We start from the raw sequence: 21,781 nt of genomic DNA, 5'->3' as shown, positions 1-21,781 counted from the left end.
AGCATAGACCTAAAACATCCTTTCTTAAATGTTATTGAATATTAGCCATAAACTGCTTTGCAAAAGAAAGGATACACTTGAAAATTGAATTTAACCAAAAAATTACAAATGTTACCAGGCTGAACAGTCGCCTGTTGTGCGATACTCATTGATATGATGCATGAATAGCGCCGATGAAACCCGTATATTTTTATATTACTGCTGAAGCTGTATGTAGCCCCATTCGAAATCAAAGTTCTTCCATGAAAATAAGAGTGGCAATTTCTGCTAAAAGACTATATACAGCTATATACAGTGTACAGGCAATATACCGACCAGCTGCATATAGCACACAAGGCGTAAGAACAGTTATACAAGACATATATAGGCAATATACCCACCAGCTGCATATAGCACATTAGACACACATAACAGTTGCATGTAGCATACAAAACACACATTACAGCTGCATGTAACATACAAGACACAAATAACAGCTGCATAGAGCATACAAGACACACATAACAGCTGTATATAGAACACAGGACATATACCGACCAGCTGCATATAACACACAAGACACACATAACAGCTGCATGTAGCATACAAGACACACATAACAGCTGCATATAGCACACAAGACATATACCGACCAACTGCATATAGCACAAAAGACACACAGCTGCATGTAGCATACAAGACACACATAACAGCTGCATGTAGCATACAAGATACACATAACAGCTGCATGTAGCATACAAGATACACATAACAGCTGCATGTAGCACACGAGACGTAAGAACAGTTATACAAGACATATACCGACCAGCTGTATATAGCATACGAAACGTACGAAGAACAGTTGTATAAAGTATACAAGGTATATACCGAACACCTGGATATAGCATACAAGACACATACTACCACTGTATATAGCATACAAGAGATATATACCGAATACATGTATATAGCATACAAGTTATATACCGAACAGCTGTAAATAGCACACAAGACGCATACAACAGCCGTTGATAGCATACAGGAAACATACAACAGCAGTTGATAGCATACATGACGTATACAGAACAGCTGTATATGTCATACAAGACACATAATATAACAGGTGTATATAGCATACAAGCCATAAACAGAACAGCTGTGTATAGCGTAAATGTCATATAAAGAACAGGTGCATACAGCATACAAGACAGATACAGCAGCTGTATATTGCATACAATCCATATACAGAACAAATGTATACAGAACAGCTTTATATTGCATATAATAATCATATAACTGTATATAGCACACAAACCAAGTGTATATGGTGTAAAAGCCATATACAGAACAGCTGTGTATTGAGTATAAGACACATATAACAACTGTATATAGCATACAAGACTGGTGACATACTAGAGCTGTATAAGGCATACATGACATGAAACAACTGTATATAGCATACTAGACACATGACATACAAGAGCAGTATAAGGCATACATGACATGAAACAACTGTATATAGCATACTAGACACATGACATACAAGAGCAGTATAAGGCATACATGACATGAAACAACTGTATATAGCATACTAGACACATGACATGCAAGAGCAGTATAAGGCATACATGACATGAAACAACTGTATATAGCATACTAGACACATGACATACAAGAGCAGTATAAGGCATACATGACATGAAACAACTGTATATAGCATACTAGACACATGACATACAAGAGCAGTATAAGGCATACATGACATGAAACAACTGTATATAGCATACTAGACACATGACATACAAGAGCAGTATAAGGCATACATGACATGAAACAACTGTATATAGCATACAAGACACATAAATATAACAGGTGTATATATCATACAATACACATGACATACAAGAGCAGTATAAGGCATACATGACATGAAACAGCTGTATATAGCATACAAGACACATGACATTTAAGAGCAGTATAAGGCATACATGACATGAAACAACTGTATATAGCATACAAGACACATAAATACAACAGGTGTATATATCATACAATACACATGACATACAAGAGCAGTATAAGGCATACATGACATGAAACAGCTGTATATAGCATACAAGACACATGACATACAAGAGCAGCATAAGGCATACATGACATGAAACAACTGTATATAGCATACAAGACTGGTGACTTACAAGAGCAATATTAAGCATACATGACATGAAACAACTGTATATAGCATACAATACACATGCCATTTAAGAGCAGTATAAGGCACACATGACATGAAACAACTGTATATAATATACAAATAATACACAGAACAGCTGTACATAGCATACATGACATGTATACAACAGCTGATAATAAACAAGGAGGAACTGCGGCCAAGGCTTCAGAAGCTGATCCTACACTATAACAATGATATTCGCTTCGTTACATACGACCAACCTCACTTCTTTTTCAGTTTATTTTTCACGTTTCAAAACAAGAAACTAGAAATGTGCACAGAAATCAATACCCCATACTGCATCAAGACGCACGCTTGATGTTTTAATCAATTTTGAATGATCATTGGCGTTTCATGGTGCGTGTCTCAAAAAGCATTATGTCTCTGATAGACAAGGACACCATAGGTAGGGAAATTTGGGGTGGGGGTGGGGGTGGAGGTGGGGGTGGGGGTGGGGGATTTGGGAGTAGGGGTGGCGTGAAGTTGATATGTTGCGTAATGCATACGTAATCTAAGCAAAGGCAATAGCAACCTCTCTTGTACATTAAAGACAAAAACACAATGTTGAACAATAAGACGTTTGGGATGTTCAGTGCATTATTAACGGCAAAAGGAAACAGAAGTACAGACTGCATGCATTCTGCACATGACGCCAGCTTAAACCTGGAACAACATCACACAAAGACAACCAGATCAACATCGCTATCTAACATGACACAGGAACTAGTACTTTCATCAATACCAGGTCGTTAAGACCCTTGGACACTTTATACTACATTTACCAGCTCAAAATAGACCGTCAATCAATATATCAATAATATAGACAGGATACATTACAAATGTATATTACAGTCTATACCAGTACATGATGCATTTGCTGGAAAATATAGATCATAATAGGTCGCCATAGACAATCGCATATTTTCAAGGGTACGATAGTACATCGACCGATTGATGCACTGTACCTATCGGCTTCCCAAAAACATTTTGCAAAATGACGACTATAACATCCTATTTTTCCAGGCCAGTATGGACCTTCAACAATTAATTATACATACCGTATCCGACGTAATAAGCGCCCCGCTCTAATAAGCGCCCACGGCGATATTTGCTAATATATTGGCTAGTGAACAATCCCAATTAGCCCCCCTTCAAATTGATCTATGTACACAAGACTTATTTATTCTCGTATAATACACACTCTGTTATAAGCACCCTTAATTATGGGGAATTTAATTCTGGAAAAATATATCTGTCGTACATAAACATTTCAGGCTGTCAGCATAAACCACGAAATTTATCTTTCAACTCTGTTTTTTTCACCAAAATAATATTCTAATAAGAACCCTCTATTCCTAATTTTGAGAGGGCCCTGGACGCTTATTACGTCACATACGGTAACACTTTTTTACATGTTTTGTGGCCATCCGGGGAATTCCCGGGGACAGTTCTGGACAGCTGGGCTGTGAGTGTGAAACACTGGTGATAGTTGTTGACAAATGAATTCATGGGGTCAGAAGTTACCATCACCCATTGCACTCGGAAATCACATGCAGACATTAAAAGGATCCGTGTTTGTGTAGCTACATTGACAGCATCAGTACACATGTAGTTAGGCACGTATATTGCAAGACGATATTTCTACACGATATATACTACTAGAAAAGTTTAACGCTCCTGAATAATATGACATGCATGGCGGTGTGTGTGTCGTGGGGGGAGGTCGGTGTGTGTGAGTGTGTGTGTCGGTGTGTCGGTGTGTGTATAATATGACATACATGGCGCAAGCGTGAGGATCTAGTCCACAATAATCGAAAAGTATTTCCTTTCCGTGTGTGTGTGTGTGTGTGTGTGTGTGTGTGTGTGTGTGTGTGTGTGTGTGTGTGTGTGTGTGTGTCGGTGTCGCTGTGTGTCGGTGTGTGTGTGTGTCGGTGTGTGTGTGTGGGGGGGGGGAGGCGGTGTGTGTGTGTGTGTGTGTGTGTGTCCTTGCTTTCGAGGTTTCAACTTGATATTGCCCTCTTATATGTGAGTTGAAGCCAAATTTTAAAGTTTTTACATAGTATACACGTGTAGTTGCATGTGTAAACAAGTGAGTCTGGATTGTCGAGGTTTCCACTTATACATGTGTGTGTGTATGACTCTCTGTCTCTCTCTATGTCTCTCCCTCTCTCTCTCTCCTCTCTCTCATATACACTTAAAAGTTGGTTTTGTCTAATCCGCAATAATCGAAAATTATTTCTTTAAAAAACAGTAATGTTGTTCATGTACACTTGCATGTGTAAACAAGTCTCTCTCTCTCTCTCTCTCTCTCTCTCTCTCTCTCTCTCTCTCTCCCTCTCTCTCTCCCTCTCTCTCTCTCAATTGATCAAAACGTTACAGTAGGCATAGTCACCCCACTCCGCAAACTTAAAGTCCAATACACAACCTGTAGTAGGATACTCATTGATCTGATGCATGTAAAATAGTCTATGATTCCCACATCAAATACGTCCCCACCAAATATGGGAGTTGACCTTCCTTTATCCAGCAGTCTATAAAAAAAACTGTATTACAATGCTAAGCTGACAGACACCAATATCAATAATGGAAATTCCTATTCGGAAAGTCACTCCAACAGATATAAGAGATTATACCTGTAAATATTTCAATAGACGTTGATTCTGGAAACCTAAGTTGGCGCCGACAATACTATAATCGCATCTATATGCAAACGGCGTCCATCGACATCAATGCATTGCTGGTATTCACGTCTATTGATTTTAAGATACAGTGTCACCTTGAAATGATTTATGTCGGTGTGAAACATGTCTTCGCTTGTACAGACGGGAGTTTTTACAATGCTTGTCACAGCATCATATATATAGATTTACTGTCCACAATATGTTCCCTGAGTTATAAGCCTACAAACCAGACCACTAAACTATAATATAATGTGTTTACAACACACTGAAACCTACACAAGTTATCGTACACTTGAACAGTGTCTCCGTTTTCCGTCTTTTCTCGGACGTGGATGTCGACAGGCTTTAAAACACAGATTAATCTGTCTTTATTCCTTATGAAATTGAATTAGAAGAAATGTCGACTTCTCTGCTATGATAGATTCAAAGCCAATTCGCAAGGCTCTCTTAAACGCCAAAGCGTTGCAAGACTAAGCCAGGGATTCCAGATTGATGGGAAACGTGAGGGAAATACCCGAATATACCACGCGATATACGATATTCGGCATTCCACTGACTTACAGAAAGCAGTAAAACCAAAATTGAATTAATCTAAGTGCAAACCAGAATATCACCATCAAATCAATACACTATTGGAAAATACTATCGACGCTGCAGAAACGAACGTTGCCGTGCCAGTTACCCCTTTATCAGAACATCAATCAGCTATTTACTTTGGCCGCAGGCTTTCGTCGCAGGACTTTTCGGAATGATTTTGAAAAGGAAAATCGAAATGGCTTCCTTAAAAACTTGATAGATACCAATTTAAACTCTTCTGCATCCCTATCCGCCTCTCTTTCGTTTCTCTATCGATACTTTTGATTATCTAATGCACGAGAAAAGTCTATACGTCTAGTTATTACACGGATATATGTATTTTTCATCAGTTTATAATTTTCGCCCTTATAGTTGATGTTTCGGGGCGACAGTTAACGCTATCAAAGACTAACCCCCTGAAATCGACAACAGTTACATGCGGGCGATTTGTCGGCCTTCCTCGTCAATAGAGTCACCCTTGTCACTCGTCTTCCAAGATATCCGGGCGGTCGGGTAGCCCAGTGGTTAAAGCGTTCGCTCGCCACGCCGAAGACCCGGGTTCGATTCCCGACATGGGTACAATGTGTGAAGCCCATTTCTGGTGTCCCCCGCCGTGATATTGCTGGAATATTGCTAAATGCGGCGTAAATCCATACTCACTCACTCCAAGAAATCCATGGCATCGAGACATCAACAAAGTATAACTTCATATACACCGATATGCATTGATTGGACAAATAAACATACCATGGGATTCTGTAGTTAATTAGTTTTAGTATACTAATATACGTACATATAGCGAGAACCGCCTCCGTGGTGTAGTGGATAGAGCACCAGCCCGGAGGGTAGTCGGTGGTTCGATACCCTGGCTGCGTCATACTAAAAGACATTAAGAGGTGGTAACTGTTGTTACCCTGCATGTATTTAGGCATCAGGGGGTCAAACAGAGATTGGGTGGCAGAATGGTATTCATGTTAAACTGCAGCATGGTATCTCTGTGGGCTAGCACTACAGAAACCAGCATACGTCTGGACTACTACAAGCAGCCACACATGTACGTCGATCTGTAAGTGCAATAATGTTGAACGCGATATTAAACCCCAATTCACTACATCTCACAAATGAATGAGTGAGTGAGTAATACTATGGTTTTACGCCGCTTTTAGCAATATTCCAGCAATATCATGGCGGGGGACACCAGACATGGGCTTCACACCTTGATTACCATGTCGGGAATCGAACCCGGGGCTTCGGAGGTAGGAGCGAACGCTTTAACCATTAGGCTACCCGCCGCCACCACAAAAAAGAAGGTCATATAAGAAGGGGTGTGTGTGTGTGTGTGTGTGTGTGTGTGTGTGTGTGTGTGTGTGTGTGTGTGTGTGTGTGTCCTTGCTATGGAGCCTTGCTTTCGAGGTTTCACCTTGATATTACCTTCTTATATGTGAGTTGAAGTCAAATTTTAAAGTTTTAACAAAGTATTCATGTGTACTTGCGTGCATAAACAAGTGAGTCTGGATTGTCGAGGTTTCCACTTATACATGTGTGTGTATGTCTCCCTCTCTCTCTCACACACACTCTGCCATTGCTAATTATAATGCAGCATTGCACTGAATATCTGAATATATGACTAAAATATTTTAGCGCAATTAAAACCAAATCATGATGTGAATAATGGTTAGTAACTTAACGCCGCTATGAACACAGTTACAGCCATATCACAGTGTGTCAGCTGAATAAGGGTGAATTTATAGCTCCAGGCGACAGACGGTAGGTATACCAACTTCGGCAAGACTCAAACCAAGAGTATGGTGTTGACAGACGAAGGATTGGGGTCAAAGCGAAACGCGGATTCGAACCCTCAGCCATGTCTATATGACCTGGCACGTCTGGAGGATGCAGCACTACAAAGCGCAGTGCAGTGCATTAGATGACTGGGCCACGGCGCCGGTCTTCAGTTACGCGTGTGAATTAAGTGCACGACATGACCTAATTATTTTTCTGGGGAACCACATTAAAAAAAAGTATGGCTGTTTATTGGCTGCGCTTTCACTCGCGACTTTTCTAACAAAAAATAAGGCCATCGACAAAAATGTCCAAAGATTGCCCTTGATGTATGAGCCCTCTCGGGTGATAATGAGCAAGAACACAGGATGATAAGCCAATACGTTTTACGCCAATGAGTGCAGCGAATAAGCAATGATAGCCCCCAGCTGAACAAGGAAATGTCACTGGCTCGCCTCGGTTACTTCTGGAGCGCTTTCTGTTTCGAATAATTTATGATAGTTAGAGAACTGCTCGACAAAGTAACCCATCATATGATATTATGCACATTTAGACCGAACGCTCATAAATATTTACCGATTGGTTTCAAACAGCAAACAATCGTTCACATTGCGAGTTTGGGCTAATCCCATTTTGCTGATGTCGATGAGCTAAAAATAGCGATGAACCGCTCCACGCGACAGAAGACAGACGACAGTGCACAGGCCCCTTGTAAACAATTGGAAGCGGCGAGAGCACGACGAGAGCCCCGCGTGTGTGTTTGAAGGGGACTGTCTTGTTGGATGGACACACGAGGATGATGTTCTTGTGTAGGATATGCTCATAGTACTCTTCAATAGACAGAGTTTGCGTTCTGCTGGCAGAGCCAGCTCACTAAACGTGCGAAACGTGTTGACAAAGCCCCGGTACAGCACACCTGTTTGGCTGTAATAGGAGACATCATTTTAGCCAGTGTCAAGCCGTATGTTTGTCCACAACAGGGATCAGGGATACAGAAGGAGTAAGACGCCATGATGGACCTTCAGGACCCATTTTACCGCCAGTTATTCTGGATTTTCATATATGTCTCAGGTATGTAACGTCTGGAGTTGTCGCGTTATAACGGGGGAGTGATCGTCGTGCGGGGGAACTGTGTCTCGCTGAATAATTTCCCGCATACGCAAGTCGGTTTCCACACAGTGTACCGCCTTGCATACTTATTAAGGATGATCAGTAAATTGATTTTATTTTAAAATGGATGTTTAATTGATTAAACAAATATTATGTTAACCGTCGCTGCAGCATCTTTTCAATTCTGACCCAAGACCGTTACATGATATTGGACGTTAAATTGTATAATGATGATTATTAACCAAAAATGTATAAACTTTTGGTATCAGAATCGGTATGTGTCGTTTGACAGAGCATTCTGATTCTTCTATGTCTGGCAAATAATAGTGGGTCAATGCCAATGGGCACTGATTTCATTACACGCAATTGCAGTGAAACATCTGTGACGTCAAAGGGCTTAAACCTGAACTTTAGAGCGAGTGAGTGTCTATTTTCTGATGTCTATCCCCAGTTAGGAGAAATACTTGTCATTGACCCTACATTTCTCCCCAGCGATCCTCATTTATTGATTTTAGGCTCGTAAATTCAAGGGAGGTCTTACCCCTGTAAATCCATGGTCCCTGACCTCGCTATAACGCTTACTGTCATTCTCAAACCTATCCTATGCTACCCACGCAGACTAATACAATTCGACTATAGTGTGGTGTTATAGGAAATAACTCGTCCCTATAACTAGTAATCATGCTCCCTATTTCTGTATTATGAACAATATATTCCCTTATTTTCAATATCGACCGAGAAATGTTGATAGGAAGTCACTTAAACCAAACACAGACCTTCGGCATGGCTGTAAAATACGTTTACTGCCCACGGTGTCTCATAGAGATGTATAAAGCAGTACGTGTCTGAACTCCCCTGCTAATGGAATGACTTAATGCGATTCTATCTTACATTTTCATGATGCTGAATCACTTGATAATCTGCCATTGCTCTTCCTTATTGATTGTCAAGCCCATTCACAAACATGTGCTATTACACACATTCAGGTGAATTTATATTTACAGAAAATATTGTATTACAAATTTGTAACAAGTATGCACATGGCTGGAACAGTTTACTGTATTGGATATAATCTGTATTTAGTGAAGACCCATTTATTCGTCATTTTTGTATCACCCACGAACGAAAAGGCGAAATGTCTGTAATAGTAATTATAAAAAAGATGTGTGTAAGTATGTTGCCCGTCCACCATGAATATTATGTCAGTAGCCTGGTTATAGTCGCACATTTGCTTATACCGCTTAGGAATTAGATAGCAGACTAATATCTTTCCAGAGTTGTGATATTTTCAAACTATTCATTACGATAATTATCTCACTATATGTCGCCTACAGTGTTTGCTCTCACAATCCTCGTGGAGTGTGACATCACAATTCAAAGGCGTCTATCCATCAACAGTGTCACACAAAGAAATATTGATGCCTGAGCGTGCTACATCAAGACCAGTCGATCATTGTCACGATAACACTGTTCACGCAGTTGACACAACCTTAAGACGGTTGCATAATGATTACTTATGCAACTGCGTCATTTCAAGCACAGCGCTTGTATGCTTAAAACAGCAAAAAAACATTATACCAGACGATTCTATTCCCATTGAAATCGCCTGGATTAACCGGTTTCCGGGTAAACAAGCATGTGTTTAGAGTAATGTCCCTTTATTATACACTGGACCATAAAAGATTAGGGATCATGCACATTTTGGGGATGTTCTTGGAGTGAATACTAAGCAAACAATATATTTGAAAAAATATCCTCCTAAATATTCATGATCCCCAACCTTTTTGATTCAGTATACAAACGTCCTCCGCAACATCGCCCAGAAAAAGCCGGGGGTGGGGTGATCCAGACAAACGAGGTTTCACTGTATATAAGACAACATCCTTGGTCTAATGGAAGGGAGAGCGGAAGGTCGGGGGTTCGATCCCCGGCCGCGTCATACCAAACGATGATAATATTGCGATAATATTGAACGCGACGCTAAACCCCATTTCACATCACATCACTGAATATAACTGTCTGGATACGCCAGACACATACTAGACACGTTGTTCAGCTATCTGCACATGTCCATACTTTCGGGCGAAACATTATATACCTTTCCTGGTTGAACATTGTACTTCACATGCGTGAGTTATAATGGCGAAATGCGATGGGATAATCAGCTGTTTCGTGTTCCATCGGAACGATGAGTATCTCTGACAGACAACAGACAACTTATTATCCGTCATATGATATGAGTAAATTACATTTCAGTATTGTACCAACTGCGCGTTATTTCAACTGTCTGTCATACACATGTATAATACATGCTGGTCCCATCTACGAACAGTCCAACACCGTAGGTATGCTGACACCCTTTATCTAAGTCCATACACGCCTCATTATGTAAACAAAGAATATAAGTGCCAATTACTCGCATCAACCAGACTATAAATAGTATATCGCCAATGACTATCAAATCCTTAGGACACACTCGTGATAAAAATCTCTATGGTCGGCATTTGTTATATGTTTAATGCCCGGGGGTAGTGGTAGGTGTTTACTTGATACATTAAATACGAATCTTTGTCAAGTTAGTTCAATATGATTCATTGTCATATGAGTTCTAAGAAGCCATGAGACGTATTTGATTAGTGGGCAGTGCATTTGTATCCGGCCTACAGAGTCGGTAGTCGGCCGCCCTATAGGTATGCCATTGTGCTGACTGTACAGAAGTCGATGTCGAACACCAGGTCGTTTTATTAAGAAAAGAGAGATTTTTTGGTATCATTGTTGACTAGGATATGAGCCTTTGCTGTGTGATGTTAAGTTACAAGCTTCTTGTTCCCTTTGAAGCTTATTTTCCTATGGACCCATGAATGTGAATGAGAAAGATGGATCTGTCATTCTCGCAACTGACTCTCCGAGTTCCAACGACTGTCAGTCTTCAAAAAGTACATTTGAACACGGTTTTTTTACAATATGTGAAGGGAATTAACTCCTTTTTTAAAGATCGTAATTCCGTTTTCAGTGACCGCGAATGCCACTTCCAATGTGGGTATCCGTCTGAACAGTGTAGTGATTGGCAGCTAGAGATATAGATAATGTATTAACCTATGACCTTCTATACACATTAACTATGGCAAGCCAGTGTTTGAAACACGTGATTAGCGACGAAGATGGTTAAGTGATGCACCAACGTCGCGATGCTATATGTTTCTCTCACAATTGTTCACAATACTCTTTCTTCACATGTTATATATCTTGAAACACCCAAAATTTGACATTTTAAGACTACGCTCTAAAATACGCGATCAGACTTTGTAATGGATTTCACATGACAAACCAGTTTGAAAACGGCTTGAAAAAGTCCACTTAGCCTTATTTCAGAAAGGTTAGTCCAGATACAGAACAGTTCGTGTCGTGTATCGTTGAATATGAAAACACGGTGCACCTGTGTCCATGAGTTTTTTCAGCCTATTAGTGCTATTATTAATTCTCAAAAATACACCCCGTGGGGACTGTGGGTTAGAATAGGTCCCCAGCAACATATGCTGGTCGTAAGAGACTACCAAATGGATCCGTGGTCAGGCTCAGTGACTTGGCGTGTCATCATAACCCAAGGTATGGATCGTTGCTCACAGTATCACTCAATTGATGATCTGGTCCAAACTCGATCGTTTTACAGGCCGCCGTCATAAAGCTTGAATATTGCAGAGTGCGGCGTTAAACAACAAAACAACAGTCTAAACAGTGCATTGACTAGAACAGTGGTTGACCTGATGGGCAGTTCGTCTGCACGTCAACTATGTTAGTTAGTTAGATACAACCGTTGCAGCTCTTCCCTCCGGCCCCCAATGTTAATACTGTACTGCGGTGTAGCCTAACATCCTATTGTCACTCACTCACTCACTAGAGACACGTTGAAGACTGTTTCTCTCCATCTGTACGTTCTCCTTCCTTGTGAATGTTTAAACATTTGAAGAGTGTTGTTCATATTTGCCTCGCTTGTGCCTCTATACTTTTTCATCGAAATCATCACAGCGATGACATCAATAGTCTTTTTTATCATTCTTCCCCACCAGACTTGATGAAATTCCGGAAACGGAAGTGACTTCTCGCACCTGCATCCTGTGTAAGCGAGTTTCTGCTTCCAGTGCGCTATGTAAAAAGGTTTTGGTAATTAGCAATCATCAACTACACGCTACGGGGACTTTTTACCCACCGTTCCCTTTATTCTCAGACTGAAACACTGCAGGACAACACCACCGAGGACTTCAGCATACGATCGCGCAATGCAATTTTCTGTAAATTAGTTTCGCACTTTTATGTCAAGTCACAAAGAACTTTCGATCTACCAGCTGTGCTTGATTAAAAGGGACAATCTTTTATGAAAAAAGAAATACATTAGAAAAAGAGTGATTTATTTTATGATTCTTTCAAATCACATGCGATCAAACAATGCGCCACAAAATGGCAAGAGAAGTAGAGTTCAGGGGACTGAGGTTTAGTTTCAGCTGAAGTCGGCTTCAATAAAACATTGCATGCAGAGCTGCCATTTTTCCTGATTTTCCTTTTTGGCTTTTGTGTGATTCCGATGATGTGTGTGACCAGATTACGCGTAACCCCCAAATCTATGAATATTTCTAATCAATTATCAGGCTATGGGTCGTGTATGTTATGCTATTGAGTTGCCTGGTGTATATAAGGCTGAACGAGATGATGGTTTATGCTCTGAAGCGTAAACCTTGGTACAATGGACACTTACATTACGGAGCTGAGTTGGGAGAAACGATTGCGCATGGAGATAAGCCGTATTTGCATGCCGATCACCCATCACGTGTGGTCGGAGTGGGTCGCAAGAGCTAGCACGTGAATGATGCATATATATGTTGATATAGTATACTGGTGTAGTATTTCCATTGTTAGTACGTGGGGAAGACTATTTATGCTGTTTGTGAGGGATATATATTTTGCCTTTGTTTGGGGGTGTTGAAATCTGTCTCGCAGCAACAGGTGGACAGGGAAACAGGTTTTATGTCGATTTGGCGTTTTGAAACATGCGTGAATATGGATTTAACATTATTGCTGTGGCAGCTCAATGTGGGATGGAAGTTTGTCGCAGGTCGAAGAACTGAAACCACTTTGTAGAAACCCACGGATTCGACATATGTACACAACCCGTGCTAGCTCCTTGCAACAAGGATCCTTTAGCACAACGGGTAAGGTGTTGTCTTAACCTGAACTCTGCACAGACTATATACCCAGTTCGTCAACTTAATAGCTTTGTGGGTAAACCCATTGCTTACTGCGTTGACTCGTGACCTGGGTCAGTGGTCGAAATAAGCGCCTGCCCGCAGGCTCGTGACAAGTAGATTTTGTGTTGGGCCTGCAGTTTCAAGTTTGGGTGGGTCCTTATTGCCTGCAGTAGATTTAAGTGCGATTTATTTGTCACAATGAGCTACAGTCTTTTATATGATGGCCTACAGAGTTAAGCCTGCAGCCTCTTAAGTCCGTGGGTCCATGATGGCAACCAGGCATTTTTTTCTATTTCAAACACTGACATTGGCCCTCTGCTTCAATGTTTCATACCCTGATTCAACGGTGTTAAGTATGTCGTGAACATTGAGACAATCCTACTAAATTGTGTTAATTATATAGTGGTTAAGGCGTTCGTTCGTCACGCCGAAGACACGGGTTTTCTTCCTCAAACATGGGTGCAATGTGGGGACCCCATTTGTGAGTATTTCTAAACGCGGCGTGAAAAATACACACTCTCTCATTCAATGCAACTCGTGCTCAAGAAAAGGTGGTGGGGTAGAATAGTAGTTAAAGCGTTCGCTCACCAAGACCTGGTTCGATTCTCAAACATGGGTACCAAGTGGGAAGCCCAACCACCCACCCCCCTCCCCATTCTCACACACACACCTATGAAACACCTATCCCACAGCTCTCATTGTCGACACTGTGTTGATACACAATGTCCGTGATATTCAGCTTCTTAATTAAGCGTCCCCATGCACACGGTGCAGTAGAGCGTGTTCACTCGTCACGGTTACAGAGTATTATATGCTGGAAGCAATGCCGGCTGGTCCAGCAGGAATTGGTTCGCGAAATGTACATCCCTCGACAGCTGTCGGTTCATCATGACACACGCATTGATGAATCAATTTCATTAGTACCTGGCCAGGCTGTTCGTGCTTTATGTCAGCTTGACAGGTCCGGGCAGTTTGCTGCAGGGCTGTCACTCACCTTGTCAATAACACCAGTCTATGTCATTGTTGACCGTTCGCAATAACTCTTAGGGTCTTTTTTCTACAGCTAGAGCACCGACGTTTTATAAACCATTTTATGGCATAATTCTGAGGTATTCTATTCCAATGTCTATGCGAGATAAAATGTTTTTACCCCCTTCATTCATGCACAGAATGTACAAGTTAAGTAAGTTATTATCTTCGATCTCTTCCGAAATATTGACATCGCAAAAGGTCCACGAGGAAGGTCACAGCTGTGATTCATCCACGTGCAGATTGTACAAGATATTGAACCTTGCCACATGCTTGAATCAAAGTCTCTGTGTCACTAGATGTCATTCATTAACTGCTTACCTTCTGTTATGTGACGTGTCTTTGCCACAGCCTATCTCACTAACAAGATAGCGTATTTTTTATAATATTCTGGTGTTGTGGTTAAGCTTAATATGTAAAGTTTTTAAGCTCGCAAAATATTTCTTAGTATAAGTGATAGTATACTATTCAACGTTTGATATGGATAATTCTATTTAAAAAACACATGCCATATTATGAGAATCAATTTTGTGTATCAGCGAAGGATAAAAAAATAGCCTATCTTAAGTGAAGTAGTATGCATATATTAAATTATGTATATCATGTATTGCGTTGACTACTAAGTGCACACGCAATACACCAGCTCTCAATGAACACGTGTCTGGTTGTTTTTCGTTTTGGCACTAAATTGTAATAAAAACCTAATTAATCGCGTGTGAATGTGATGTATTATTGACAAATGTGATATAAGTCAGAAATAGCGGTATCTGTGAAACTGACTGCTCCAGATATGATCAATGCATTTGTGTCACTTACGCAGTAAGATACGCACCGTGATGCCAAACAAAACAGCTCAACAAATGAAGACTCTGATTTGGTAAGGTTGTCAAGATGACACCTTCAATTACCTATGATCCTAGATTACAGTAATCCACAATCGTAACATTGTGATAGGAACACCGACAGTATCGAAGTGAGACAATTGCCTTGGGGTATTTTGTCTGGGGAATTAAGTTCCACTGGGCACATCTATCCGACGCACCTGGCTCTTATCACTGATTAATAAGACGTTATTGACAGGTCAGTTAGCGATGGACAATGGAACTGTATTGACCGTGACAGGGTTTTGTTTCTCGGGACACTTGATCTGTATACAATCTGGGGTCAAGAGGTGTTATTTCTCGTAATGAATCAAGGTAGGCTTCTAATTCTTTTGTGGACCTCGCGCGGTATGAATTGATTATATTACCCAGATGTGGTATGGAAGAACAAGATACATGAAAGTATTTGAAAGCAATATATTGACCGACCTGCAGCAGTAATTATGGCACGATAAAGGCAATCTTTACCTCCTCTACCTGGAGAAAATCGATTAGATACCTTGTCCATCCGAACAATACTTGCACGTGGGGTATGTGTTTGGGTCACCGGGTTTATGTGGGGATAACGAAGGATGGTGGTGGGGGGTGTCTTCTTAAAGATTATTCTGTTCCAACATCAACGTATGGTAAGATATTTGTAAGTATTGATTCATGCCCACAATTTGCAAGTTAAGCACTTCTGATAATCAGCTTAGATCTTTCCCGAAATATTGACATCTCAAAAAGTCGCTTTGTGTGCTCTGGATGTCTTATGTCTTGGTTCTGTTCACTTGTCAAAGTCGTCGAACGATTTTACACAGATTGCATGTGTACATGGACGCGGATTAACGTAGCTGTGAGTCAGCTGATTCACGCAGGTTGTACCAGATGTTGTACCTTGCCACATGCTTGACGTTTTTATGTCACTAAGTCATGCGGCGTGCATTGTCCACAGCCTTGTCTTACTATCGAGATAAAATATCTTTTAAAAATATTCTTCAACAAGCTCGTGAAAGAGTATTTTCTCATCAGTGACATTGACGGTTCTGATCGACCTTTTTCAATTCCACAAAAACATTACTCTAATGATCTGATGGACACCGTCCCTAAAAGTGAGTGAGTGAGTTGGGTTTCCCGCCGCTTTTGACATTATTCCAGTTTTATAACGGCGTGTCAGCTTAATGTGTGAGGAAAGCCCGAAGTGATGCAGGTCTCGGACGTTTACCGCTTCGATGAAACCCACGTGCATGGGTATGGTGCTGACAAACCTAGAAACATAATCGGGGCGAACCGGGATTCGAACCCAGAATCATAGGTTTCTGGTGTGCCTAACGGACGCAACTCTGCACAGCGAATCGCTGCGCCTTAGACGACTGGGCCCCCCCCCCCCCCCCCGTGCCCCCCCCCCCCCCCCCCCCCGTGCCCCCCGTCCGTAAAAGGAAAATGATGCCATAGTTAAGCTGCATTATGGTAGGACCACCCAAAAGATAACAAGTCTTTGGGTTTTTTTTCTTCTGTCGACTTAAAACTCAAACTCGAAGGAACTCAGAAAAAAACGCCGATTAGGAAAGATAACCGAGAGTTATGAGTCGTTCTTTGCAAGGCTCATACTTTTTTTTAAAAATTAGTTCAACAAGGGTGCTCCGTGAAATATTACAAAATAATTCTGGGGGGGGGGGGGGGGGGGGGGGGGGTGGCAAATGACCTGGGATTATTTTAAGCTTATTCCTGCACTAGACACTGATAACCAACCAGTCTTGTTGCGCATTGGAAATATTGGAGAAGGACATATATCCCCGTTGTGTGTAAATCGGGCAGGCGATTCTGGAGATCTAAGTAATGGAGACTTAACCGACTTAAACCATGCTATGATTGTTTCATATTTCTCTGTGATTTTGCTTGGTGACCTATAGTTGCGACACGTTTACTTTCACAAAAAGTACGTTCAGAATGGCTAGTGAATTCCTGGCTCAGAATCAACTACAACAACAACATGGCGTCATCACAATCGTTAAATGTGAAGAGCATGAGGAATAAATACCATGATATATGTCAATAATATTTAGTCACCTTGAAAATATTAATACGGGCAATAATTCATACGTTATGCGATGAGATTGATAGGGCACTTATTTCAGAGCTTCTCTCAGTGAATTGGTTATACATGATGTACCAGTCGCCTATGCTCGTCACGATATGGCTGAAATATTGCCGATGTGACGTAAAGCATAAACTCATTCACTCACTCACCATGCGCCCATGAATTATGAACGATGCATGCTTTATTTACTGTACTCTAGTAATAAGGGTAAATCCAGGTAGAACTTCAATGTCAGATTTTGAGGATGTAGGAATAAACGTGATTCGTACGTTCTCCCCTTACGCCAGAGAACCCCATGTACCTGTCTATAACATGGTGTGATTTAGTGAACTTGGTTAACGCCGCTCTGAATAGTTTTCCAGTTATGCCACGGCCGTTCACCTTATTGTGACAGGAAAGCCCGAAGTGATGCAAGTCTTAGACGTTTACCATGTGCACGTGAAACTCCACAAGCAAATCTATAAATATAATCGGTCTGAAACGGGATTCGAACCCATGTTCATGGCACAACGAATTGCGGCGCCTTAGACGACTGAGCCAACCGTGCCACCTGATAACCTTATAACCTTATAACATGGAAGTGTAATATTGTTTCCAACAACACAGAAACGGGTAGTCTAAATAACGTTTAATTAGCCTATTTCCAGTTAACAAAAACAAGCTGTTTGTTTCACCGTTGTTTATTTTGTATAATAACAAACAATGGCCTATGAACCATACTGTTAATTTCACACTTGTTTGACAGCCAACTGAACTCATTTGTTGCGCTTGGTGATATTCATCCCCAGGCAGCACACACAAAGGCCTAAACGTGTTGCGTCAAGTCAGTTGACTGTGTCTGAGTGGGTATTCATATTAAACTGCAGCATGGTATCTCAGTGGGCAAGCTCTATAACATCGGCATCAGTCCAGACTGGCGCACGCACGAATGCACGTCGCTATATAAGTGCAATATACCCGATTTCACCTCACCTCATCTCAATTTTCACCGTATTCTCAGCAATGGAATATTCTCATACGTGTATATGTTCCGTTATGTGATGTCCCTCATCTCTTCCATGTTGAAGCTTCATTGAGACAGAATAAGGCTTACTGCGGCCCTATCTCAGCCACACATCAGTTGAGATTAGCTGGACCCTGTGTTCACAATCAGATGTGAAGGTCCTTCAGCCGGACCAGATTGCCCTCACTCATCCACGAATGGTGTTTTCATCAACAGGCAAACTGGTTCTTTCATGGACGTTTTGCCCACTAAATCACGGTGACGGCTCACTGACCTCGAGATAAGGAAAATGACCTATTTGTGATTTATTATTGTGATATACTTCGGTCAGACCGTCTGCGTTCTCCAACTTTATCCTGCCTGGTCTATACGACTCAGTAGTATCCTATAATTATTGTGTTAAGTAGTGCCCATGGTCCTTGCAGTCATCAATGTAGATCAGTGCTCCAGGCTAAACTTTCAAACAAATATGTTCTCTCACTGCTATAATAGGACCCTCAGGAGACCTATAGATAGGCATGAAAGCCCCAGAAACAGTCACGCGAGGGAGAAGCGGAGTGGGTTTATTTTCTTATTATAGGCAGACTAAACAAGAGCTATCGAGGAACCAAACACCCTTTTCATCCGGCGGACGTTTTGTGTTTATGTCCCCCACCATTTCAAATGCTCAGACCGCCATGGGTGGAGGAGCTGTTGATCGAACGATATGCATTGACTGTATGGGCAGGCGACACTAGAGCTGTTAACGGAGAGTCAAACACATTTCAGTTAAGGAAATCCTTCAGACAAATATATCTTTGCAAAACCTGAGAAAGTCATTGTAGTGAACATGCACGCACGCACACACGCACGCACGCACGCACGCACGCACGCACACACAGGGACACGCACGCAAACGCACACACACACACACACACACACACACGTTTGTCATAGCGCAGTAGACCTGTACCAGATCCAGAAGCAGTGGCCTCACACAACGGAGACATAACACGCAGAAGTAATAAATCATTGCGTTTCCTCTTACACTGATCCAAAGACAATTCTCTTAAACTAAACTCAACTAAGAATAGGTTTGTCTATGCACGACAAGGTCATAATTATCCGTTAACCTGATCTCACCTCATTGCCCCCCAAGCCAGACAGTATACTAGTACTCGTATATTCTGCTAAAATACCACACGCAGACATGTAAGTGTATTCCTTGTCCGACATGTTATCTAGTACGGATATCGGAGCGCTGTCTCATGTGCCCGGGATCTTGGCTGGAGATATTATCGCCTATTTGCTAGGCCTTGTTATCGTGAATTAAGCTTTACTAACATTAAGGTCGTATACTCTTTTTAATCTTAGCTGTGCCCTGAGCTCTTACGGTAATGATCGAATGAAAGCTGCTCTTGCATTCTATTACGGCAGCTGGCTCACATCTGATGAAGTAATATTCTTTTACGTTTTGTTTTTGTATATCTACTTTCATCGTTTATGTGAATTGAGTATGTCAGTGAAGACCTCAGGGCGATCCACGAAGATATGTTAAGGCAAACCAGTATATTCGCGGTAGGCGTCAAGTTAACTGATTGCCGTTTAAGGGTGACCAGCAGAAATAGTAGATGACCTGCTATTATATATAGCCAAGTGGACAGACTACAAACTATACACTACACTTACCCCATGTTGTAGTTTATTGTAGTGTTCTGTATGTAGTGATGAAGTACTGTAACATTTTTCTGAAAATATAAGACTGATATTTCACTCTTGGGAAATAACTCAATTTTTCATGCCGTAACCAATTTCAGTCTATTACCCTATGGTTTCCAGTTTATAATCAGTACGATGATCCATACTGGAGTCATACTAAATTGAACACTTAACCTTTCTTGTCAAATTATATGTTTGTCTCATCGAGTTACAAAAAAGTTTACATTTTCCCTCGTTTTGTCACTCAAAATGTCAACGTTGTCATGTCACTCAGTAATATACATATGCTATTTGAGAAGAAAGCCAAACATCTTCTATACCTACTACTCGAGATTTGATAGGGATAATAAGATATAATTTAAATATGCCATTGATCTACATGAGAATCATTTTAGTGTATCATGGAAAGATATAAAAAATATCCCCACCAGTGAGTGAGTTAATATTTAACGTCGCATCGGTATTATTTCAGCCATATAGCGATTTATCCATATCAAAAGTGGATAGTATATTCATGTCTAGTATTCCACAGTTAAGTAAACAGTGACAGGAAGAAATATTTAATATCACCCGACATTGTCATGTTTTACGGAGGGCCTGAATCGCATTACCCAGCTGATCCTGATCAGTAGATAGTATTTGGCCCAAATCTAACCCTGGCCATGCGTGTAACTGGACTGGTGATAACTGAAATTTACTTAGACATTGTACATCTACATCCACACCTCAAGCTCCCAAACCTTCATGTATATGTACATTGGGCAAATATGTTGACAGCATAAGTGTACAGATGCATGTATATTTACTCAACCGTGTATATTTGGATTCATGTGTAAATATGTTCGTGAATGATAGTCGTCCACCGAGAAACGCACGTCATACAGTGAGTATGTTATAACTGTTCAAAGTCAATTGTAAAACACAAACAGGACGCTATGCAAGTTGCATTTACTGTCTGTATACATGCAGTATATATAGTTTTGAATATTTGCATTTCATCGATGGACCTATGACAGAAATATCACACAACCTTTCAAATCCAAAAATACCCCAGTCGTCATTTATAACGGGAATGTAAATCAGCTAAGCTTGAGGTCGAATATTTCTTAAATTGATTTCATATCGACGACAGCGTAAAGTGTGTGGAGCAAGGCGTTGTGGGGATTAGTCAGGTCTGGTTGCCTCATATTACAACACCGTGTTGCGTAAGGCGTGGCAGCAGTGTGTGAATAGTCGCGTTACCCACTGTGACAAAAGGGACAACGTTTGCCTTTAGACTGTGCAGACGTAGTCAAGAGTTGCTGTCCTCGCTGAGAAGGCATACGTGTTGTCGACGCTTTGTTTAAATGAAAAAAATAGAAGGTCAACATATAACTGACTGCGCGGCCAGAGAACATTCCCTGAGAAGACAGCCCAAACTTACCAACAGTTAGCTTGACATTTTCAAACCTTCTTAGAGTATATGAGACTATTTTGAATCAGTAAACCA

At 41.0% G+C, this 21,781-nt stretch overlaps 1 protein-coding gene across 1 annotated transcript in view; it reads left to right on the top strand.

Annotated features, from left to right (window-relative positions):
* Positions 1–7,706: 7,706 nt before the first annotated feature.
* The window catches only part of LOC139476094 (uncharacterized), a 30,801-nt gene continuing 16,726 nt past the window's right edge, over positions 7,707–21,781 (top strand). Inside the window, exon 1 of the mRNA XM_071259348.1 lies at positions 7,707–8,322. Within this exon, the coding sequence (XP_071115449.1) occupies positions 8,262–8,322 (61 nt within the window). The 5' untranslated portion in view covers positions 7,707–8,261. The remainder of the gene's footprint in view (positions 8,323–21,781) is intronic.

This window comes from Haliotis cracherodii, unplaced genomic scaffold (assembly GCF_022045235.1).
Source record: "Haliotis cracherodii isolate W230 unplaced genomic scaffold, xgHalCrac1.p SCAF_1, whole genome shotgun sequence".
NCBI lineage: Eukaryota > Metazoa > Mollusca > Gastropoda > Lepetellida > Haliotidae > Haliotis > Haliotis cracherodii.
Note: the sequence above shows the minus strand (reverse complement) of the source record. Positions and strands in the feature narration are given on the sequence as shown.